Raw genomic sequence first — 25,928 nt, 5'->3', positions numbered from 1 at the left:
TTTGCGTCAGTGTAATTTGAGATTCCTTGGTTCAATTTCCTACAAAGATCATTATCAATACAAGGATGGCACTGTAGTGAATTAATATTCTTAAAGATTTATAGAGTTATTACAAAATTCACCAGCATGTTGATAATGTCGACAGTGCCCGACACAGATAATTCACTTATCATGCCATGCAACCATGAATAATTTTTTATAGCTATGTATATAAATCTTTAATGAATTTTGCTGCGTCTGTTTAAAGCCACACCTCGGGTCATGTTATTTAGGGAGCATTAATTATTCTGTGCTTCTGGGAATACTTCAGGTATGTGCTTCCTTGTCTTTAGAAGTATGTGGAATGTATAGACATCACCTCTGTCGCAAAACCATGTTTTTGTTTTTCAGTTTTGCGTGTGTCATTTAATAATACACAGAGCGAGGGAGAAAGGAAAGCAATCATTAGCACCAACAGGGATAAAGAGAGACTGCACTGCTGAGGAGGTAAAATAAAGCTTGTCTGTCTTTATTAAAATAACTGCTTTTCTTTTCATAACAGGCAAGTAACCAGATAAGTGTTTGTTTTAAAGTGTGATGATGGCATTTAAATGCTTTTAACTGGTTTTCTTTTGTAGTTATGCCTTGCAAATTGGGTTATTATGGATGCTTTGTAGATTTCCCTCACATGTCATGTTCAGAGTAAATAAAAGTATGGTTTTCAAAGGTGGACAAAATCCTGAGACGTTATCCTGAAGTTAAGGTAAAAAGATACTTCTTGATGAACATCTCGGGTTGGTATAGTCAGGGTTAAGAGTGAGGATCTCTGCTGATGATGGATGATGTGCATATCTCCACTTATTTTTTATGGAGCAGAGATGACATAGTTGGACAAGTTTTTAGTTAATCATTTAATTAATTTAGCATTTTTCCCACTAGCACCCATTATGAATCTTTTAAACTTGTTTTGTAGCTGATGATAATGTAAATATATCTGACATCATTGAGATGTCTACTAAAAACGTTTATTGGTGAATAGGTGTGTTAAAGTTATGAATAGCTGTTGGTTTAACCAAGACAACAGTTTGAGCAGGGAATTTTTTGAAGTAGCATTTGCCAGGATTCGATGCTCCTTCATCTCACCACTGAGTCCTTAGCTAGAGTCTAGTAGATGTATTTTACCAGATTGTTGTGATGCCATAGATGGGACGCATTGGCTAGTGTTTCCCATTCAGTGCCAATGTGATGGACAGTCTCATCACACTTACATAGGTGACATATGTTTTCATTTCCTTTCCTTGTTATTTAAGGGTACACAAAAAAACTTGTTTCAAGTTGACTGTCTTGCCACTTATTCCAGTTAAATGACCCAAGGATATGACCGCGTGCCTTCTCAACTGTCTGTAAATTGATTTCACATTGTTTATATGCGTGCTTGGTGTCTCCTCATTCAATTGATTTTCTTTCTAAGAATATACAGTAAAACCTCGGATTGCGAGTAATGTGAGTGTCCCACAGGACGAGCAAAGATTTGTAATAAATTTGGACTTGGAAAACGAACAAGTCTTGGTTTGCGAGTACCGAGTATCACGTATAAGCGTCACGTGATCCCAACTGAGCCAACGTTTTTTCTCTCACAAACGGAAACACATCTCTCGGGATTTCTCTTTTTTTTTTTTTAAGGTAAAGTCAAGGTTAATTTGTTTTACATTTACATTTACATTTAGGCATTTGGCAGACGCTCTTATCCAGAGCGACTTACAAAAAGTGCTTTAATGTTTACAACATTGGATACATACTTACACTGGGTTAACTAGGTTAACAGGTGTAGGTGCCAGAACAGAAAAGAGCCTGGATGAATGCCGCCCTCGATCCCTGAGAGATGGTGGGATGAGGCGAGCAGTGCTGGAGGATCGGAGGGAACGTGGTGCAGTTTTATTTTTACCTTATATTTTGTGTTAATTATTTTTTTGTATTTATTTTTTGGGGCTGTGGAATGAATTATTTAAATTTCTATTATTTCTTATGGGGAAATTAAATTTGGTTTATGAGTGTTTTGAAGGACCCCGCTTTTGGAATGAATTATGCTAGTAATCCAAGGTTCCCCTGTACTTACATTTCTTTTTTGTATAAATGTTCTGATTTGGTTGAGTCAAGTGTTTTAATATCACTGTCAGGAGGTTGTCTGTGTCGGGCAGGCTGAAGGACCCAAAAGCAGACACAACAGATCAGATTGAGTTTAATGTTTTTAATGAAAAGTGTGCTGGAAGCAGAAAAGAGGCGAAATTGAGCAAAATATGAAATGTCAAGATGCATGTAGGTATGGGCGGCAGAGCAGGTTGAAAGCGGCTGTGGGCAGAGGTTATGCAGATCCGAGGTACAGAGCGCATACAACGCGCAGGGTGAAAGCGGCTGCGCGAGATCAAAAGGTGCAGAGCGCTTGCAGTTTCCAACACACAGAATAAGAGCAGCCGCGAAAGGAAGTCAGGGTTGTAAACAGAGGCACTGACGATAAAACTGAATTAGAAAACACACACCTGTAGTCCAAATGAGAATAATCCTGGGGGGTTAGACAGAGCCGTAGTCAGAGGTGGAAAGAGTAAAAAAATCTTGTACTCAAGTAAAAGTACTGTTACTTCAGTGAACTTTTACTGAAGTACAAGTAAAGTTACCCTTTTAAAAATCTACTCAAGTAAACGTAAAAAGTAGCTTATTAAAATTTTACTCAGAGTAAAAGTTACTGAGTTACTTTTTTTTTAACAGCTGGGGTGGGATGGGGGATGGAACACCCTTGCATAATTAATCTGGCCCCTTTGTTGTGCCTGAAATCAAAGTGGTCGCTTAAATATGACCAGGGGTTTAATCTGTTTAATTTGTTGGCATCACTTTCAGCTGTGTCTGCATCACTGGCATCTATTTTGTCCATCTCCATGGTTCTTGTGAATTTAGCGTGTTTGTTCTTGATGCCCATCAATCAATCAATCAGTGCAGTCGTTTCCGGGGTGCAATTTCTTTCCTTCCCCGTTGTATTAATTGTATTATTTTTAATTTTCATTTATTTATTTTTTACTCAGAAGTGAATATTTAAAATGTAGTTTAATACTTTAAACAAAACATACTTAAGTAAAAGTAAAATTAAAGATTTTAAAAACTACTTTAAAAAGTACAAGTACACAAAAAATCTACTCAATTACAGTAATGCGAGTAAATGTAATTCATTACTTTCCACCTCTGGCCGTAGTCGAAAGCAGACGCAGAAGATCAAAGCCGGTAGATCCGTCATCATAGCAAACAAATTTATTCCGAGTGGCAAAAACGTAATCCTTGAGGGCAAAAAGGTTTGCCAACGTGAAAAAACAGAAATCTTACTTGGGCAAAAAGGGCATAAGACACTGGGCTATAAGCATGCAATAATTTGGCAAGAATTGGCTGTTTGAGGGAGAGTTAGCGCAGAGTGGTGAATGAGATGAGACGCAGGTGTGCTTGAGCATGAATGAATGAGGCAGAAAAACGAAAGCAGTGGAACGGAGTGTGGAAAGGGATTGCAGGTGATCATGGCTTGTCACGAGAAATGGGTGTTACCTGGCGTACCGTGACAATCACAGGTGAATTTATTTTTTTTTATTTAAAGATAGAGGACATGTTTGATAGTGGCAAGGTATATTCCTTTAAGGCAGAGTGACTCATATCATTGTGTTCACTAGCAGTTGTTTGTAAACTGCTCCAAAAGGTCGCAATTTCCTGCTTGTTTGACATTTTCTTCGTTAGAAGTCCTTCTTATTCTGTGTAAACCACTGATTGTGGTTTGTTCTAGATATTCTGATTTGTTTTAAGGCTTCTTACTACCACAAAATGGTTGCATTTTTTTGGTTTTTGGTTTGTTTGACCCTATTTTCAACTATTTTCATGTCCTCAGAGAGATTTGACAGGAAGTGATTTATAATGTTTCTGTTCTTAATTTGTTCATTCTACTGATGATCCACTAAAGGCACAAGTAGTAAATAAGGGATTATTAGATGGTTGGTAGTTCAGCGGTATTTGTCTCTTCCTGTTCTGTATTATCATCACTAAATGTCAGTGAATAGCTTGGGGTGTCCTGGTCCAGAACAGATTTGGACTGTTAGATGTTTTTTTTTTTGGTTTAAATGTGTATACAGTTTTGTTTCTTTGTATATAGTTTTCTCTTTAAAATGTCAAAAATGGTGTTTCTCACAGGGTATTTTGGAAGCTGCTCAAAATATTTAAAACTACATTTTAGTTATGTACTTTTGTACTCCCATTTCTCCTCACATTATACCAACATATTGTTAGTAAACCCTGACAGTTTTTTTTTTTGTTGTTCACAGATTACAAATCCAGAGGTGCTTTAAAGATGACCAGCGCTTCTCTACCCCTCACTAATATGGAAGGTGGCCTCACCATAGTCACCAAAGTTGTTCCTTCATTAACAGTTCCAGCTGCAACAGAACAAAATTTATCCCAGACTCAAAGTCAACTACAAAACTTCCTGAAAGGAGAACCCAAAGCGCTGGGAGTAAGTTACATACAGTGGAACCTTGAATTGCGAGTAACCTGGTTTGCGCAATTTTTATTAAATTTTGACTTGAAAAATAAGCGGGGCTTGATTTATGAATACCAAATATCATGGAGCATCAGGTGGCACGCATGCGCTTTTTATTTTTATGCTGAGCGTCACATGATCACAACTGAGCTAATGTTTTTCCTTTATCTTGCGCTGCAGAATTGTGGATAATCCCATGCTACCATCCTCTTGTATATGTGTGTTTAATATAACAGACGTTTGTGCACGTGCATAAAGCAAAAGCAAGTTTCATTAGAGAGGTTAAAGATACTTTTCTCTCTCTCTCCCAGTCAGCCTGCATTGATTCCGTTAGTGTGTGTCTGTGTGTGTGTGTGTGTGTGCGTGTCATTGGACAGCATGCCCCTTCCCTTCTTCTCTCACCTTCACACACACACACACACACACACACACACACACACACACACACACACACAGGAAGAGTACCTGGTCCACAGTGATATTTAAAAGTTGTATTAACGGACATGCAGGATTGTTATCAAATCTATGTAACTCGTTTCACAGTGATGGGCATATTATAAAAAAAAAAAAAATTGTCTCACTGTTGTAAAGAAATGTGATTTTTATTTCTTTTTCACAAAAAAATACTTACATACTTATTAAAAGGATTTTAAAAAGAATGTGTTTTGACCACAGGTTGTCCAAATAATGATTGGTGTGTTGACCATATTGTTTGGTATCGTACTGGCGATCCTAGCTGGCAATCCCAGCGTATACAGTGGAGTTGTTTTTTGGAGCTCACTGTTTGTAAGTTTTCTCCTGTTTTTCTTTTCTTTTTTTAAACCTAAAGATACTGAGTAAATATCGTGTTACTTTAAAATAAAACTCTGCATTTACAGCACATCATTGCTGGTTCTCTGGCTGTTTCAGCGAGCAACAAACTTCATGTCTGTGTGGTACGTAAACATCAACAGAATCTTTCAGCATGAAAATACACAGATTTTTTTTTTTAGTTTTTTGTCTAGTATAACATAGTAGTATAATATAGATTTCTCTGTATTTATTTTCTGAGATATTTTTATTAACACCTGAGGTCACTTTTTAAAAAAAAATATTTATTTCCTAAACTGTTTTGACTTGAATTTGTATTCTATAATGTTTTAAAACATTACCAGTAAGCAAATTCAAAACAAGTCACTGGAATTCTACTTTAATAGACATAGACCTGTTTCTTACTTTAGCTAGTTCTACATTCGACAAAAAAGTCACACATTTATTATTATTATTATTATTATTATTATTATACAGTGGCAAGGAAAAGTATGTAAACCTTTCGGAATAAAAAAAAAATGTCATTGATCTTGATCTAAGTCAAGGGTACTGACAAATATAATGTGTCCAAAAATAGTAATAGAAATTATAAAATGTTACACTTTTATGTGTTTATTAAACACATACATTGAACATTTATAATGGCAGTGAAAAAAGTAAGTGAACGCTTGTATGTATAAGACCTGCACATCACCAAGAGGAATTTTAGCCTGACCCTTATAGCTAGGTCCTGATGCAGCAAAGCCAACCATGATGTTTCCTCCACCGTACTTTATTGTTAGGATGATCTTTTCATGATGACTTTAGGTGTGCACCAATTTAATTTTTAATAAGTAGCTACTTCTTTTGTGTTTTTCTGCCTTGGACACCCTACTTGTTCAATGTTTTATGTACTGTAGACTCATGAACACAGATGTTAGACAGTTTCAACGATGTCTTCAAATCTTTGGCTATCACTCAGGGTTGTTTCATCACCCAATTGATAAGTCTTTGTTGCTCTTTAGGTCATTGCGACAAAAAAAATGTCACAAGCCTCTTTTTGGGAGAGAAACAGTCCCAAAGTCTCTATTTAAATAACTGCAGACAGATGAAGTCTTTGAAATCACTTTGTACCTCTTTTCAGCTTTATGCAAATCAACAATTCTTGATTGTCATGATCTGGGTGTAGATTTAAAGGACGCAAATGCAGGAATGGTGAATATACAGCCTTTCAGCAGTTTGTTTATTTTTCAGAATGTCTTTTCAACCAAAACACACAAAATATAAACTAAAACAACAGAGCGTGCTTCTTCCGAGCCTCCTCAGGCTGGGTCTGCAGGCGGATAAATGCTTAAACACAAAGATTAGTTCCAAACGAAAAGTGACAATCACAAGAGCTTCCAAGCCCGATGTTTGGCGTTTCGACCTTGAACTTGACGAAAAAACGTGTCTGTCTGTGACAGACCTTACCCCGACCCTGCAGACTTTGGCTCAGCCCTGAGGAGGAAACATGCAGACGTCTCGGGTTAGTGACCAGCAGCAATCAAACATAACGACAACAGTGCACGGACGTGATTCTCCGGGTTCGACTGGTTAAATAGAAACACAGGGGAGAGACACAGGTGAACATAATTAGTGCTGGGGAGACATACCAACATAGACACACTGGGGGGGGACAAAGCTGTGTCTCAGTAGTCCGGAGACCCAGATCTTAATCCTCTGGACTGTGGAGGTACAGGTGTGACATTGATCATAGATCCTTTGAAAGTTTTTTTTTTGGTGAGGCCTGGCTCTCATAATCGTGTTCTTCTTAAAAACTTAAAGTTTTTTTTTTTTTTTTTATCAGTCAAAAGTGGCTCTAGTCCACAACTTTAAACTAATTTTTTAACAAGACTCCAGGTATATCAACATCTTAATCCAATCAGCTTTTTTTTTTTTTTTTGAGGCCATTAACTGAAGCTTTTACTTACTTTTACATCTCATTAGCACTATTTAAGGTTGTTCTTAATAACGCATAAAGGATTAGAATCTTTTGTGTTATTATTTCAGGCACGTTATATTTGTCAATACTCGACTCATAAAATGTAATCTGATCTTTATTTGACAAATTAATGCAGAAAACCATGAAATTCCAAAAGGGTCACATACTTCTTCTTGCTACTGTAACAACAATTTAATTTTACACCCATGAAGACACTTATTAAATTTAACTATACAGCGATGCACAACACAAATCTTGCTGTTGAAGGAATACCCAGAGTGTTGAACTAACACTGTACAGTACAGTATTATATGTATACATACAGACTGTCAGAAGCGAGTAGCACATACAGCTTAGAAAGCTATAAGACAAAGACTTTTCCCACACACAAGCATTATTACTGAATTCTAATTATCATGCCTGCAAACTGTTAGCCACTAGTATTCATGTGAGAGACACAAAAACTCTGTGGGTACAAAACATACATTCTTGTGAATTTAACCCTCCTTTTGTGTTCAGGTCAAATCTGACCAATTTACAAGATTCTAAAAAATGCAGTAAACTTGTATACACCCATGGGGTTCCCGATCATTGGATCAGAATAGGTAAAGCTACAGTATATATACAGTACCCTTAGTATATAAAACAGAGTTCACGCACATTTCTACACTCCTTTCCCACACCTCAACACGCAGGTGTCTTTGAGGAGACACACACATATCACACTTTTTATGCCCTTTGACGTCCATGGCAACATGGACGGGAATCTATCAACAACATAATTTTTAACTGTTAAAAAAACAAAACTTCAACATTGTTTCAATCATACAGCTTTCTTGCAGCTCTGTTATATAAAGCTTTTTTGAGGCCTTAATCACAGGTTAAGTCTTTGGGAGCACAATGGCCAAGAGATATACTGCACGTGAAGTCGTAGAATTCTATTTGGCAATGACAGTGATCAAAAGGAGAGAAGCCAGGTTGACAGTGAGGAGGGTTTAGAGAAGGAAGAGTCCAAGGTTGAGGATGATACATAAGTATAACCTGAGGAGGAAGACTCTGACACTGATGAAGAAGAAGAACCAGATGAAGTTGTCTTCTCCTTTTATTTTAAAATGGAACCAAACAACAACCTGATATGCCATATCATGAATATGACAAACCTGGAAGGGAGAAGGATTTATGGCAACACCAGGAAAGAGGTAGGCCTGGCTACTATTAAAGCCGATGTGGGTGTTTTGATTTTTCTGTGGTGTCTACAGATCCTGGAACGAATCTGCATCCAGCTTATGGGATGTGGACATTGATCTGGCAATTTTTCACACCACAATGATCGAAGACATTATGATTATGATTAGGACATTATGAGTGTGAGCCGAAAATGAACACAACAGGAGGGTTAATCCATTATGGTACCAAGTTTTTTATATTGCATTTGCTTTTTTTGTGTTTAAGCAGTTTTTTTAATTCATCATAATAATTATTATTATTATTTTTAGTAGAAATAGTATTAGTGGTGCTTGCAAAGCAAAACACTAGTATTATCTCACAGGCTTATTATTATTATATGTTTTTTATTATATTTTATTCTTTTTACATACAAACTTTGTCTACAAACTGTGACTTTTCTAAGGGGTGAGGGGTAAATTGCCCCCATAGACTTAACATTCTAACATTGGGACCAACTTCTAATTCTAATGTAGAGCAGGAATTTGGTAGAGATATAAAATTTAACACATCTGTGGTTTTATATACTGTACTGTGTATAAATATTTAATTTTGATAATGTTTTTTTTTGTATTTATACACGGTACTGTCACTACTTTATGTTTATGTTTGCCCCCACTGTGGGACGAATAAAGGAATAACTTATCTTATATTTTTAACATGCTAATCATGTTAGCATCATGCTAATCATAATGGAGTCATGCTAGCAACATGATAATCACCTTATCGACATGCTAGCAAGATAATATAGTTAGCATAGGATATTCCGCTGTGGCGACCCCTTGCCGGGAGCAGCCGAAAGACCAACAACAACAACAACAACATAATGCTAGCAACATGCTAATCATTTTAGCATCATGCTAACTATATGATAATGATGTTAAAGCACACATGCCCAGTCAAAGAAAATTTTATAAATTGGAGGAAATACATTTCAGGGGTCTTATGGATTTACAGGTATGTGTCACTTGTAATAAAACCTCAGAACTTTAAAATTATTTAGCAATATCTTAGTAATAACTGGGTAATTTCAATAAAGACATCAAATACACTTTATAGTGAAATTTCTCTGCATCACCTTTGCACAATTTGCTGTGTAAATCACTTAATGGTTTCTTTTTAAATAAAAGGAAACAATAAAACAAAACCGGTTTACTAATAAAAATTAAAATTTATTAACAGATTGCCACATATGCGCACTAATATGAATGATGAACAACATTTTTGTTAAATCTTTTGTTAATCTTTTCTGATTATCTTCTCAGGTGAAGGCAGCGCTGGGGCTGAATATTTTTAGCACGATAGCTGCAGGAATTGCCATCGTAATGCTTTCTCTGGATTTCGTGTTTGGCCCGTATCCTTACTCTTGCGGCTACTATAATTACAATTATGGATGCAGCTATTACTACTCATCAATGGTATAATTTACTAATTTATTATGATTTTAGTGTAAAATGTGGCAAGGGTAAGAATTGGCAAAAAAAATTACCAATACAAAATTTAATAAAAGGTTAACAAAAATATATTAAGTATATTAAAGTCAATAAATTGAAAGCATTTTTTAAACATCTGAATACAAAAAAAGTTGAAAGCTGTATTTTTATACTGTGAATCTATATTTCAGAGCAAAGGAATCAGTGGAGTTCTGATAGTTTTCTCTGTGCTCCAGTTTGCCATCTCTATCGCAGTTTCAGCCTTCACTTGCAAAGCTTTCTGCCCCAATCAACCTACTGTAAATACTGTTTACTTATCTATTAATTATTTGTTTGTTTTTAAGATGAATGTCACAGTTTTCTGAGGTTTTACACATGTCAAAGGAGAGTTTCTTTATTATGATAAAACTGGTGTGGAGCTAAAAAGTCAAATAATTAACAAAAAAGAATAGCGGAACAAGGTGAACAAATGTCTCAACCAGGTGTAAAATCAGTAAAAGGAAGTGAACTTTCAATCAGGATTTAAAAGTTTCTAATGTAGGTGCCGCTAATATTAATTATTAAATAGTATATGGTATAATGGTAACTGTTTTATTACTTTTTAAATGGTTTTACAAAATTCACAATTCAATACATCTCTGAGCTTTTACAACGAATACATTGTCAAGAAATCTCAGATCATCAGACCAGTTACTCCTCTCTGCCCCAAGGTCTGGATGAAAGCTCAGACGTGGCCATGCATTCGCATGTACAGTGGTTAATCAATCGGAATGTAGGTCCTACCGTCGCCGCGCTCGGCGGTACCGTTTGGCTTTGTGCGTTTGCTGGCTTTTACCGTTGAGTGGCGCTATATAACTACAGGCTGACGCCTCATGCCTTAGTTCATTCTCTGCTGGATTAATGAGACACGGAGTTTTAGAACTGCACGTAGTGGCGGATAAAATCAAGTAAAACATTGTAGTTAAACAAATTTATAATCACAGAACTAAAATGACGATACAAATGTAGAATTTAAATTAAATTAAATCTTATTAGGATCAAATTTAAACAAAATAAATGTTAACACAGTGACCTTTTAAATTTTATCACGTGTAATTAGAAAAGACGCGTGTAGGGTTTTGTGTCGTCTTATATCTTGTGTTCTTTAAATTTATAGTAGATTTATTAACTAAAATAAATGACCATAAAAATTATAACATTGTCAGGACGTTCTACTGCGTCAGCTGATGTTGGTCATTCAGCCCCGCTGTGTTTGTGCGTTATTATAAAAATGAAATGCAGTAGACTGTTATGATCTGTAACGGATTCGACCCATGTTGCACGGGCGGCACCATAAAGCACGGACACGAGGCGAGGTCTTACGGGAAAAGGGTAATTTATTTAGGTAAAATGGGAAAGGAAAGTGTTGAAGGAGGGAGAAAGGAAAGAATGGGATAAAGGTTGTGCATGTGCAGTTCCGGGGGCTGTGCCACACTGGCATGCGGGCACACAGCTGATGCTAAGTGTTGGTGCGAGTGGCAGAACTGAGCACGCGGAGGCAGCGCTCCTGCACGCTCCCTCGTGACGGCGCTTCTCCCGCTGTCGATGGCCGGCGCGAGTTCTCGCTGACGCAAAAACCTAACCACACTTTTTATCGAAGTATAATAGTGCCAAAATTCCTCAAAGCAAAATAGCAGGTTGAATTACATGAACTAAAAAAAAATGGTTGCAATAAATATGTTTGAATTTTTCTGCATTGCAATTTCATCTGAATTGAAAAAAATCCTTAGAGCATTTACAATGTTTGAAATTTTTGCCACTGCAATTTATTGTTGTTGTATATTTCAAGTAAAAATGTAATTCAAGCATTTAAAATTCAATGCAAAAAGATTCAAGTTACTAAATTGCAGTTCAAAAATATTTTCAAGTGTTAAAAATACAATCTTACAAATTCAGGTCGATAAAATTCAGGTAACAAAATTCAGGTTGCAAAAATTCAGGTAACAAAATTCAGGTTGCAAAAATTCAGGTCACAAAATTCAAGTCGCTAAAATTCAGGTCTTCACATCCGGGATATCACAGGCAGAGCAGTGGAGAGCCGATTGCTGCTGTCCGTGCCGCAGTGTACTTTAAAGTGTGCTTCCTGCTTCCTGCAAAATAAAGTGTGTATGTGTTAAAATTACTCCTCTGCTGTAAACACTATATTCAAAGCAAAGCCAGCGCTCTTTCATTCACACGCGAGAGCGATGGGTTTCCCGCCCCTGAGCTCGGTAATGTTCAGTCTGTGGAAAAATTCAGTACAGCAGCAGAAACAAATTTAGGAAGCAGTCAAACAGCATGGGTTCAGCGCGTGACACCAGAGTAACTGCAGAAGTCTGACTCTGTGCGAATAAACTGATAGGAACAATTCCAGACAAAAAAATAAAGACAGATATATACGATAGATAGATAGATAGATAGATAGATAGATAGATAGATAGATAGATAGATAGATTAATACTTTATTGATCCCGATGGAAATCCCAGATATCCAACAGCAATAGAGACAGTAACAGTAAGACAGGTTATAGACTCCACACTGTATATCTTACAGTCAGTATACAGTCAGTATACACAGGGTAATGTGAGAACTGACCAGAGTTACTAGTGCAATGATGGACAAAAACTATATATAAAAAGTATATAAAGATAATAAATATAAATTACAATAAAAAATAGAAATGGGGTTAATTGCAGTGCAGCCATTGATGTACAATGTTATATGTGACAATGTCACAGTGCGACAGGTATTTATGAGTCGCCGTATAAAGTTTAAATCAAACTTCACTCATACACACACATATATGAAACAGTCACATATACACTACTAACTGTTTAAATAACTACATGAAGACTTATGACTTCATACTTAATATTAAACTGAAACTGAAATGTTGTAATTGCATTGCATAAAATAATTTATATAATTTATTTATATTATATTTTAATCAGACTGACATTAAACCGTACTATCCACACTTTACGTTTTTCCTAATTACAAAGTTTTTGTGTTTACCTTTATTTATAAGCAATATAAATTTAACAAAGTCTAAACAGCATGTATGTTGTTGCTGCTGCTGAGGAAATTAATCACATCTTGTTACTGAATGTGACTGAACATCACCGAGCTCAGGGGCGGGAAACCCATCGCTCGCGCGTGTGAATGAAAGAGCGCTGGCTTTGCTTTGAATATAGCGTTTACGGCAGAGGAGTAATTTTAACACACACACTTTATTGTGCAACTGGCAACCCGGCCTGTAAGTTAAGAGGGCTGCGTTCCGATCGGTAAGTAGTTTCTGAGAAGTAGACTGCACAGGGAGCAGGAAGCACACTTTAAAGTACACTGCGGCACGGACAGCAGCAATCGGCTCTCCACTGCTCTGCCTGTGATATCCCGGATGTAAAGACCTGCATTTTAGCGACTTGAATTTTGTTACCTGAATTTTTGCAACCTGAATTTTGTTGACCTGAATTTGTAAGATTGAAAAATAATGAAGATTGTATTTAACACTTGAAAATATTTTTGAACTGCAATTTAGTAACTTGAATCTTTTTGCATTGAATTTTAAATGCTTGGATTACATTTTTACTTGAAATATACAACCACAATAAATTGCAGTGGCAAAAATTTCAAACATTGTAAATGCTCTAAGGATTTTTTTCAATTCAGATCAAATTGCAATGCAGAAAAATTCAAACATATTTATTGCAACATGTTTTTTTCAGTTCATGTAATTCAACCTGCTATTTTGCTTTGAGGAATTTTGGCACTATTATACTTCCATAACTTTTCCTCTTCGGCAGCGGGGCTGCGAGGGCGGGCACGGTGCGGGAGTGAAGATGCCGCGGGAGCTCGCGCAGCTCTTTCTCGCGCTGTCCTCAGCGCGGAGATCAAAGGGCGGAATTCTAGTGTCCTTGTTTAAAAGCCCTGGGCCGCGTCACATCTCCCCACTGACATGCTTTTTTTTTTTTTTTTATATTCTCCATTACATCACGTACTTCCCAGACCTCGGACAAACCTCCGCGCCTTGCTTTTATAATGCGGAGCAAGCCCGAGATCATATTAACGTTAATTATCGCCAGCCGGCACAAATAGGTGGCCCCGTCCCTTTGCCGGCTATTTAGGGAGCCTACGGAGTGAGGGAGTAGTTATAGTAGATTTGGGCGTACACCCATCACACGCCGTGGCAGATCATCATAATTGTCCTAAACTTGTATTTCATAAGGTTTTCCGAGCGGTGGTACAGCGCAACGGGGGTCATTATTTACTATTAAACATTAAACGAATTTACAAAACTTAATGCATGCGATTAAGCGCTGATTCTACGTAGGAAAGTAAAGAAGAGGATCCTGATGCTCAACATTTCGGAGACCAAACCCCATTTAAATTAAATTAACAAATATTGCATATAAATAACAATAGCCCATGTTTAAAAAAGCATTTTATTTAGATTATAAAAAAATAATCCTGCATCTGTTTTAGGGTCAGCAGATGTCGGTCTTTCAGCCCCGCATGTGTTTTTGCGTTATTATAAGAATGAAATGCAGTAGACTGTTATGATTTGTAACGGGTTCGACCCATGTTACTCAAACAACTCAGTTCAGGTGTAAGTAAATGGATAGAAAGTAAATGTCTGTGCTGTTTGGGGGAGGGACGTGCTAATGATTTGGTCAGCTCTGTGTGTGTGTGTGTGTGTGTGTGTGAGAGAGAGAGAGGGGTGTCGCGGTCATTTTCAGTGAAACAAAGACTCAGCTGAAAAATGTTCGGCACATCAGTCACTTAACCCCCAATAAAAGGTATTTAAGTGTTATGATAGTTGTAATATAACAGATGCGCACTGAATACTAAACCTAAACCAGGCACGGAGATTAATGAACCAAGATAGCCCCCATACCCGTAAAAAAAAAAAAAAAATACCAAAGAATATTATTGTGTATAGACTGATTAAAAACAATGCAATTTATGCTATCATAAGGAAAATCTCAAATTCTTCCATTCCAATGATTAAAAAAGGTAACAATGTCAACTTTAGAATCTAGAATCCAGGAGATTAAAATTACACAAATTGAAATCACTGAAAGTCTCTAGAAGAGCCTCAGATTCAAGAGGTTTTTAAAGTGGGGAGAAGTGCATTTCAGTTCCCCTGAATGTATAGGTGAGAACAGCCGATTCACACCTGGGGAGGGTGAATAATTTGTATTTGAATGTTGTCTGGCATTGTAAAGCACTATAGTGACACTAAAAGAACAACCCAGGATTAATAGGAATTCTTATACTGCATAAACATTATTTAGCACAAAAAAATTCCTCGCGCTCGGGAAAACTATGCGTGCGGTTGAGCGCTGGTTAGACTATAGGAAATTAAATCGGAGGGTTTTTATTTAGACTATTAAAAAAATAACCTGCGTCTATTTTTAGGCGTGCCAGCTGCCACTTTTTAGTCAGAAGTTTTCAATACAAAGCTTATAATGCCCACATGACATGACGGAATAAGGCACGGCTGGTGATGATTGGGGTTTGTTGGGTTACAGTGGATTTTACTACGCGGTGTGAGTGCAATGGCCATCCGTCTGCTCGCGCTGACTCTGCTCTCCGCGGATGGCCGTACCGCCCCCTCCCACCTCTCACTCCTTTGAAGTCCCCGGGGCGCGTTCCATTTGCCCTGCTTGCATGCCGCACTTCCGCGTTGTTGCACGCGCGCTGAATACACAGCGCGTAGTAAAATCCACTGTAGCCCAACAAACCCCAAGTATTTTATAGCGCGGGGTGCAAGCCCGGGCAACGATAGCAACGATAGCTCACCAGTCATGTGTAATTCTGCGGTCCCGCTGGTTCGCATGTCTGAAGGGGAGGCCGCCTAACTAGTGAGCGAGGAGCGATATTGATTTGGGCGCACGCCGTGACAGGCTGAAAAAACTGTCAGATTAATGTGCAAAAACTATATAATAAAACTATATAAGACTACATGCCTTTATAAGACTCAACTTTTATTTAAGCGCACTCACAATAACGAATAAACGTTGTGATTTTGTAAGTGTTGTGATTTTGTAAGTGTTGTAAGCTGCGCTGCTCTGTATTGTTTTTGGTGAACTTGAGCACGTCAGAAAATGAACGCAAACGTTTTTTTAAATGGTCAGAGTCAGTCTGCTTGCTGTTTTCCCGACGCGTTCATAATCATTAGTCTACTTCTGCCGGTGCGCTCTGGAAAACTTCATGCATGCGGCTGAGCGCTGATTAAAACTATGGAGTAAATTAAAGAGGAGAATCACGATGCCGAGTCGAAGTCCTGAGCCCAAACCTCATTTAAATTAAATTAACAAATATTATAAGTAAAAAAACAATAGCCCATGTTTAGAAACCGTTTATAAATTCTTTCCGACATGAGTTGGCCCGGTGTTATGCGCAGAGCGCCGGGAGATTTCCTGAAGCTCCGAAATCACTAGGCATGTTTTCTAAATAGCCGCTATCTTTAATAACTGATGGAGGTTTTGAGCTGTATACACACGCATTTCTGCCTAAACAACTCTTAAAACTACACCTGTAACACAATAAACAGTAATATTTCAAACATTCTGCAGGCTGATATTTGGAGAAAGGAAAGAATAATGAATAAACCAGTTGTTGGGTCAAAATAACCCAACCAGGTGTTCATTTGTAAACTACATCTCATATGAGCCAACATGAGCAACCCAACAATGTGTTTAAAGTACCTGAAATAATCCAGAACTTAAATAACAATAAACCGATACAGAGATACGCTGTATAACGGTCACTGTTGTATTTACGGCAACGAGCGAAAATGTCACTTTGCGCCACCTGGCGGCCATTTTACGAATGACTTTGAAATGCAACTGATTTATTTTGGCCGCTGACGTTTTTACGCGGCGGTGAGCGCGACGGTAATAACCATTCCAATTGATCAACTACTGTATATGCGTATACAGTATATTAAAAAGGAGGATGGGACCCAGAATATAACCCTGTGGTACCACACAAGTTAGGGGAGACTCAGAGGAAGATCCACTAGGCTTACAGGGAAGGTCCCTAGTGCAAACAAAAAACAAAAAAAACGCACTAATATAACAGGATCCCCTGAATCAGACGTCTTTTAAAGATCAATAGAAAAAGGTTTGTTCCTGTGCTGCGGGGTGTGTTTTAAAAACAGACTATAGTAATACAAAAAAAATGCAATTTTAATTAGAAAAATCTGGAGCTGTAAACCTTCACACAACCTTCTCTAATATGTTTGATAGAAAAGGCAGTTTTGATATCAGTGTAAAATTTGTCAAGATTAGGCTTTTTCAGGACAGGCTAAACAGCTGCATGTTTAAGAGCATCAGGAACAATTCCATTTCTAAGACTACGATCAATGTTAGTTAAGATTAATTATTAATGTTAATATGCTAGGACCAATTGTATTACAGTAAAGATTTTGAGTCAGGCTGGAACAATGTCCAAGGGGCAATATGTTGGTTTCAAATAAACAATGGTATCATGCAAAGGAGAGAGAGAGAAACAGGGTTCAGGAAAGTTAACCACACTGCGGGAATAGATTGCTCATGAGCAGGAGGTGTAATAAGTGCTCTAATGACATTGATGAATGTTAAAAGATTCTCTCGTATTTTCAGTAATATCATGACTGGTAGTCTCTGTGGGTGTTTAAAACAGTGTTTAATGGTTTAAATAAAACTATTGGTCTGTGATGGTTGTTTTTAATCAAATCAGAAAAAAATATTTAGTCTTGACAGTCTTCTGATATTCTGACAGGCATTCTTCAAAAATCTTAAAGGACGCCTGTAATTTCTTTTTCTCCATTATGTTAATACCAAACTTAACAGGGTTATGATCAGAAAAATAAGCATCACATATCTGAACATAATATAAATGCAATTCGTATGATAAAATTAGATCCAGAGTGTCGACTTTGGGTAGAAACACAGCCAGTAATAAAATCTTTGTTGAACTCTGATAAATGGTAAATAACAACAAATAGAATGGGATGTTTTAGTTCCATATGAAATAACTGGAGTTCAAAACTAAAATAAACTTCACTGTTTACTGTTCTTCCTTGTTCAACTGTTCCAAATTATTGAGACGTCCTCGGAATCCGACACACGTCTTAGTGAAAGAAGGTTCCAGTGAATTAATCATCTGCTGCAGCAACAGGGAAACAGTTACCTGAGATAAATTCAATGCACAATACATTGATAGATGGGTTGCAGTGAGCGACGTGTAATATAATGACCTTTGGGTAAGAGACCAGAAATAAGAAACTGGTGATGAGTGTGAGCCTTGAATCTTACAGATAACCCTTCCAGTTTTCCTTGGCACCTACAGCATTTGCACTCATTTTGATGGAGTGCAAACATATGGGGTTGTTTGTACTCCATGCACTCCATCATAGTGGCGGAGGTTCACCAATGTGTTTGCTAGAGTAAAGGGTGTTGGTTGCCTCATAGATTGTGTTTATAAAGTCTGACAACAATAGAACGTATTGTAAGAAGTGTTAATTGATCGTACACCAGTAGAAATGAGACATTGTAAATTAAACAGTGACTAAAACACGGAGACCACACGGCAAGCCATACATACCAGTGCCATCTTCAGGGCTTTCATCCTGCATTTAACAAAGCTTTAACATTTTTCCACATATTTGGATAAATTTTCAGTCAGGATCTAAAGACCAGTGCTAATGTGACACTAACTATGCATTAACTATATTTATCTAAGATCAGGAATGATCAGAGTATTGTGACTATAGTGAAGAATTTGGGGTGTTACACCTATTGTAAACATGTGCAAATATAATTATTGTGTATTGTCTAACTATAAATCTGTGTATGTTTTGTATAGCTGAACACTATTACAGTGATTCCAAACTCTGCGAGTGGTGTTCTTATGGTCAGTTCCATCCCAACTTATCAAGCACAACCGGTAAGAGAAATCTGCAGGATGTTGTCAAGAAATTTAAAATCACTAAAGAGCCTCAAAGTCCAAAAAAAAAGGAAAAAAAGTTTTTTGATCAAACAAAATCTTAACATTCAGGTATGAGTGAAAAGTTCATTTGAGTTAAATGTATATACTTATACATACAATACAATATATATATATATATATATATATACTATATGTACACATGCACACGTCGGCCTGGCTCGCACTCGCCGCTCTAATTGGTCCCAAAGGTGTTCTATTGGGTCGAGGTCAGGACTTTGTGCAGGCCGGTCAATTTCTTCCACACTAAAGTTGCTTATCCAAGTCTTTATGTACATTGCTTTGTGCACTGGTGCGGAATCATATTGGAACAGGAAGGGGCCGTCCCCAAACTGCTCCCACAAAGTTGAAAATTGTCCAAAATGTCTTGGTATTGTCACGATCTGGGTGTATTGGCAGGTGTTGACGCCGTGGGCGGAAGGAGCAGGCATAGAGGCAGAGGGGTGGTGTAACCAAAAAAAGAGTCTTTTTAATGATAGTTAAACAAAGTATAAATAAAGATACAAACAAAGGAACAAACAAACTTAAATGATACTTAACTTTGTGCTAACAGGAGCTCTCTGGCAAGACACAGACAAGGGGAGACACCTAACCCGCCCTGCGGCGAGACACCTAACCCGCCCTGCGGCGAGACACCTAACCCGCCCTGCGGCGAGACACCTAACCCGCCCTGCGGCGAGACACCTAACCCGCCCTGCGGCGAGACACCTAACCCGCCCTGCGGCGAGACACCTAACCCGCCCTGCGGCGAGACACCTAACCCGCCCTGCGGCGAGACACCTAACCCGCCCTGCGGCGAGACACCTAACACGCCCTGCGGCGAGACACCTAACACGCCCTGCGGCGAGACACATAACACGCCCTGCGGCGAGACACATAACACGCCCTGCGGCGAGACACATAACACGCCCTGCGGCGAGACACATAACAGGGGGACAAACACAACAGGACATAAACGAGGTGTGGAGCTGAAACGAGACACTAGGGAGAACGGGAGACACTAGAGACACGGGAGACACTAGAGACGCGGGAGACACTAGAGACGCGGGAGACACTAGAGACGCGGGAGACACTAGAGACACTAGAGAGGACAGGAGACACGTAAAGACGAGACGAGAGACCAAGAGAGGGACAGGACAAGGGCTAAAGACATGGCAATCAGCTAGGCATGGCTTCTAGCTAAACATGGTTAAGCATTGCCTAACCATGGCAGTTAGCTACACATACACCTAGCTAAGCATGTCTTCAGCCCCAACATGCACTAAGCTATACTTACCTAATAGCTTAAACACACTAGGGAATAGGGGCACAGAAACACAGACAAAGACTACCCAGTGGCTAGGCGAGGCAGCCCTCCAAGGCTAAGCGAGGCAGCACTCACAAGCTAGTCGTTACTCCAAAGCCCGGAGGGACCGCACTCTAAACCTAGGCACACTGGGACGCTAGGGGGAGAGGAAACACAGACAAGGGATACCCAGTGGCTAGGCTAGGGGACCCTCAAAGGCTAGGCTAGGGGACCATCAAAGGCTAGGCTAGGGGACCATCATAGGCTAGGCTAGGGGACCATCATAGGCTAGGCTAGGGGACCATCATAGGCTAGGCTAGGGGACCAGCAAAGGCTAAGCTAGGGGACCAGCAAAGGCTAGGCTCAGGACACATCAAAGGCTAGGCTCAGGACACATCAAAGGCTAGGCTGAGGACACATCAAAGGCTACGCTGAGGACACATCAAAGGCTAGGCTGAGGACACATCAAAGGCTAGGCTGAGGACACATCAAAGGCTAGGCTCAGGACACATCAAAGGCTAGGCTGAGGACACATCAAAGGCTAGGCTGAGGACACATCAAAGGCTAGGCTAGGGGACACCTAAAGGCTAGGCTCACTGGGCAACTCGGGGGAGAGGAAACACAGGATAGCTAGAGACACAGAGGGGCTATGGCTAGAAGCATGCTAGTACTGTAACTGTACTATAAACTCAACATAGCATTTAGCTAATCATGCTCCTAGCCACACATACACCTAACTGCTTACCTGCTCTAGCTAACCACAAGAACACAGGAGGACAGGACTGAATCAGCTCCACTAACACAGACACACAAAACATACACAGAGACATTGCCAAATAAGAGAGCCCAAGTTAACACAACTAAAATCAAAGTACAAATTAAACAGATAAAAAACAAACCAAAATGCCCACATAACTGACAGTGGTTTTACCCAAAAAATGCTCGACCCAGTTTCCCAGTCTAGACAGCTATTTATAGATTGGTTGATTGATCTATTTATAGATCCGGGCGGCCGATGCAGTACTGGCTTTTCCTCCGCCGTGCCGCGGTGGGTGCCCGACATCGAAGCCGGGTGTTAGACGCTGTGCTGGGGTGTCGCTCCGAAGGCGGTGAGCCTTGAATAAGGGCTACTGGACGAAGGTGGGGGCCTCCACATGAGGCCTGCTGGTGTTGCTGGGACCTCCTCGAGGCGCTCGACGACGCTGCAGCCGGGACCTCCCCGTGAGGCGCTCGACGACGCTGCAGCCGGGACCTCCCCGTCAGGCGCTCGACGACGCTGCAGCCGGGACCTCCCCGTCAGGCGCTCGACGACGCTGCAGCCGGGACCTCCCCGTCAGGCGCTCGACGACGCTGCAGCCGGGACCTCCCCGTCAGGCGCTCGACGACGCTGCAGCCGGGACCTCCCCGTCAGGCGCTCGACGACGCTGCAGCCGGGACCTCCCCGTCAGGCGCTCGACGACGCTGCAGCCGGGACCTCCCCGTCAGGCGCTCGACGACGCTGCAGCCGGGACCTCCCCGTCAGGCGCTCGACGACGCTGCAGCCGGGACCTCCCCGTGAGGCGCTCGACGACGCTGCAGCCGGGACCTCCCCGTGAGGCGCACGACGACGCTGCAGCCGGGACCTCCACGTGAGGCCGAAGGGTGCTGCAGCCGGGACCTCCACGTGAGGCCGAAGGGTGCTGCAGCCGGGACCTCCACGTGAGGCCGAAGGGTGCTGCAGCCGGGACCTCCACGTGAGGCCGAAGGGTGCTGCAGCTGTGGCCTCCACGTGAGGCCGAAGGGTGCTGCAGCTGTGGCCTCCACGTGAGGCCGAAGGGTGCTGCAGCTGTGGCCTCCACGTGAGGCCGAAGGGTGCTGCAGCTGTGGCCTCCACGTGAGGCCGAAGGGTGCTGCAGCTGTGGCCTCCACGTGAGGCCGAAGGGTGCTGCAGCTGTGGCCTCCACGTGAGGCTGAAGGGTGCTGCAGCTGTGGCCTCCACGTGAGGCTGAGGGGTCTAAAGTCCCAGCCCCCTCTGCTATGCCTTGATGGGTCGAGCATTCTGTCACGATCTGGGTGTATTGGCAGGTGTTGACGCCGTGGGCGGAAGGAGCAGGCATAGAGGCAGAGGGGTGGTGTAACCAAAAAAAGAGTCTTTTTAATGATAGTTAAACAAAGTATAAATAAAGATACAAACAAAGGAACAAACAAACTTAAATGATACTTAACTTTGTGCTAACAGGAGCTCTCTGGCAAGACACAGACAAGGGGAGACACATAACCCGCCCTGCGGCGAGACACCTAACCCGCCCTGCGGCGAGACACCTAACCCGCCCTGCGGCGAGACACCTAACCCGCCCTGCGGCGAGACACCTAACCCGCCCTGCGGCGAGACACCTAACCCGCCCTGCGGCGAGACACCTAACCCGCCCTGCGGCGAGACACCTAACCCGCCCTGCGGCGAGACACCTACCCCGCCCTGCGGCGAGACACCTAACCCGCCCTGCGGCGAGACACCTAACCCGCCCTGCGGCGAGACACCTAACCCGCCCTGCGGCGAGACACCTAACCCGCCCTGCGGCGAGACACCTAACCCGCCCTGCGGCGAGACACCTAACCCGCCCTGCGGCGAGACACCTAACCCGCCCTGCGGCGAGACACCTAACACGCCCTGCGGCGAGACACCTAACACGCCCTGCGGCGAGACACCTAACACGCCCTGCGGCGAGACACATAACACGCCCTGCGGCGAGACACATAACACGCCCTGCGGCGAGACACATAACAGGGGGACAAACACAACAGGACATAAACGAGGTGTGGAGCTGAAACGAGACACTAGGGAGAACGGGAGACACTAGAGACACGGGAGACACGGGAGACACTAGAGACACTAGAGACACGGGAGACACTAGAGAGGACAGGAGACACGTAAAGACGAGACGAGAGACCAAGAGAGGGACAGGACAAGGGCTAAAGACATGGCAATCAGCTAGGCATGGCTTCTAGCTAAACATGGTTAAGCATTGCCTAACCATGGCAGTTAGCTACACATACACCTAGCTAAGCATGTCTTCAGCCCCAACATGCACTAAGCTATACTTACCTAATAGCTTAAACACACTAGGGAATAGGGGCACAGAAACACAGACAAAGACTACCCAGTGGCTAGGCGAGGCAGCCCTCCAAGACTAAGCGAGGCAGCACTCACAAGCTAGTCGTTACTCCAAAGCCCGGAGGGACCGCACTCTAAACCTAGGCACACTGGGACGCTAGGGGGAGAGGAAACACAGACAAGGGATACCCAGTGGCTAGGCTAGGGGACCCTCAAAGGCTAGGCTAGGGGACCATCAAAGGCTAGGCTAGGGGACCATCATATGCTAGGCTAGGGGACCATCATAGGCTAGGCTAGGGGACCAGCAAAGGCTAGGCTAGGGGACCAGCAAAGGCTAAGCTAGGGGACCAGCAAAGGCTAAGCTAGGGGACCAGCAAAGGCTAGGCTCAGGACACATCAAAGGCTAGGCTCAGGACACATCAAAGGCTAGGCTCAGGACACACCAAAGGCTAGGCTGAGGACACATCAAAGGCTAGGCTAGGGGACACCTAAAGGCTAGGCTCACTGGGCAACTCGGGGGAGAGGAAACACAGGATAGCTAGAGACACAGAGGGGCTATGGCTAGAAGCATGCTAGTACTGTAACTGTACTATAAACTCAACATAGCATTTAGCTAATCATGCTCCTAGCCACACATACACCTAACTGCTTACCTGCTCTAGCTAACCACAAGAACACAGGAGGACAGGACTGAATCAGCTCCACTAACACAGACACACAAAACATACACAGAGACATTGCCAAATAAGAGAGCCCAAGTTAACACAACTAAAATCAAAGTACAAATTAAACAGATAAAAAACAAACCAAAATGCCCACATAACTGACAGTGGTTTTACCCAAAAAATGCTCGACCCAGTTTCCCAGTCTAGACAGCTATTTATAGATTGGTTGATGGCTACCTCGGTTCAGGTGTGCACTGCATCACCTGACCAAGGTGCCTGCTGGGAAACTGAGTCGGCCAACAAAAACTACAAACTAAAAACAGTGACCTCTAGTGGAGGACCCTTACAGGTATATTGAAGTAGTAAAAGTTTATTTCACTGGAACTAATGAGCCCAACTCCTGAGAAACAACCCAACATCATAATTCCTCTTTCACCAAACTTCACACTTGGCACAATACAGTCAGACAATGCCAGACAAATGCAGTCAGACAAATGTCTGCATTCCTAGCTGCTTGATTTTATACACCTTTAACCATGGAAGTGATTGGAACACCCAAATTTAATGATTTGTATGGCTGAGTGAATACTTTTGGGTATATGTGTCAGAACATTTGTGTTTGTTAAATCATAATGTTAAACCATTCATTTACTGGGCTTTAGCTGGAATTCATATTATATTTGTCTACTTGCCACAAGTTGAAATTTTTTTTTTCTTTTTGTATTTTTGCATTTATCCTTTACCAACCATTTGTTTTACAGGTCACTACAATAAACAATGTGTCCATGAGCAGTCCACCTGTGGTAAATCTCCCAGCGTACCATGAGAAAGGCGAAGTACACAACTGAGGATAATACTTAATAAGAAATTACTCTGGTTAATATATATATTTTTTTTCACCTAACTCAAAATAAAAACACAATCACACTCTGATCATTGGTTACTTTAACAACATACACTACTGTTTAAAAGTTTTAGAACACTTTCTTACTCCATGATCGTTCCTGATTTTTATTTCTTTCTACATTGTAAAGGAATGCTGAAGGCATCCAAAAAAAAAAAAGCATTAATCTCCTTTGAACAGTTGATATTGAGATGTGTCTGCTACTTATGCTCTGTAAAGACTTCATAACGCCTCTAATCTGAGGTGCTGTTAATTGGTAATTTTTCAGGCTGATAACTCTAAATGAACTTCTCATCTGCGGCAGAGGTAGGTTTTGGTCTCGCCCTCCTGGAACGGCCTTCATGAGAGCCAGTTTCATTATGGTGCTTGACGGATTTTGCAAATGCACTTGACGATACTGTTCTTGCAAGAACTATTACAGAAAGGCTGACCTCTGTGTCTTAAAATAACAACTAACTGTTGTTTTTGTTGTTGTTACGTAATTATCTAATCCCATATGTGTTATGTTATAGTTTTGAAATCCCCAGTATTGTTGTAGAATGTAGAAAATAAATCACTAAACAAAAACAAAGAAATTTGCAAGTGTTCTAAAACTTTTGAACGGTAGTGTACATTTAATAGAAAGTGTACAGTACATTAAATATATATTAATAATAAGTATATTCTATGTACAGTACAGTGATTTATTACAGATCAATTATAATGTTAATTGATCTGTTGCAGAGAAACTTTTGCTAGATTTCTAAATGTTTAAAAAAATAAGTACACAATATTAATCATTTTTTGCTAGCATTCACTTCTGTGTAAATTTGTTTTATAAATACTTATTTACAAAAAATCTTCATAATTTCTGCCAGTCATTTTTGCTGCACACTTATTTCCTCTTTAATTCAAATTTTGGCTAATATCAAAAAATATGAATTAATAAATAAATAAATCTGTGAAATTCAGAATCCTGCTTGTTCAATTCAATTTTATTTTTATAGCGCTTTTAACAATTGTT

The 25,928-nt window shown here is 40.7% G+C and overlaps 1 protein-coding gene across 3 annotated transcripts; it reads left to right on the top strand.

Moving 5' to 3' along the window:
* Positions 1 to 414: 414 nt before the first annotated feature.
* On the top strand, positions 415 to 24,955 carry LOC128526586 (membrane-spanning 4-domains subfamily A member 4A-like). Of its 3 annotated transcripts, none has more exons than XM_053498591.1 (8): positions 415 to 486; positions 4,326 to 4,513; positions 5,216 to 5,326; positions 5,419 to 5,475; positions 9,800 to 9,952; positions 10,159 to 10,266; positions 18,840 to 18,920; positions 24,783 to 24,955. In XM_053498591.1, exons 2-8 carry the CDS (start codon positions 4,352 to 4,354, stop codon positions 24,867 to 24,869), a joined length of 759 nt encoding a protein of 252 aa, XP_053354566.1. In that variant the 5' UTR covers positions 415 to 486; positions 4,326 to 4,351; the 3' UTR covers positions 24,870 to 24,955. The 3 variants fall into 3 exon arrangements, with proteins under 3 accessions (XP_053354566.1, XP_053354565.1, XP_053354567.1); XM_053498590.1 differs by lacking the exon at positions 415 to 486 and adding an exon at positions 3,508 to 3,584; XM_053498592.1 differs by lacking the exon at positions 415 to 486 and adding an exon at positions 3,642 to 3,709.
* Positions 24,956 to 25,928: the final 973 nt, after the last annotated feature.

This window comes from Clarias gariepinus, chromosome 6, assembly GCF_024256425.1.
Source record: "Clarias gariepinus isolate MV-2021 ecotype Netherlands chromosome 6, CGAR_prim_01v2, whole genome shotgun sequence".
NCBI lineage: Eukaryota > Metazoa > Chordata > Actinopteri > Siluriformes > Clariidae > Clarias > Clarias gariepinus.
Note: the sequence above shows the minus strand (reverse complement) of the source record. Positions and strands in the feature narration are given on the sequence as shown.

What these genes read in the sequence shown, in the direction of transcription:
- LOC128526586 (XM_053498590.1), top strand. Translation starts at nt 3,551, where the DNA reads ATGGGTGTTACCTGGCGTACCGTGACAATCACAG. An exon ending in GCGTACCGTGACAATCACAG is followed by an intron (nt 3,585 to 4,325) that starts GTGAATTTATTT and finishes TGTTGTTCACAG; the next exon opens with ATTACAAATCCAGAGGTGCT. An exon ending in GCTATTACTACTCATCAATG is followed by an intron (nt 9,953 to 10,158) that starts GTATAATTTACT and finishes TCTATATTTCAG; the next exon opens with AGCAAAGGAATCAGTGGAGT.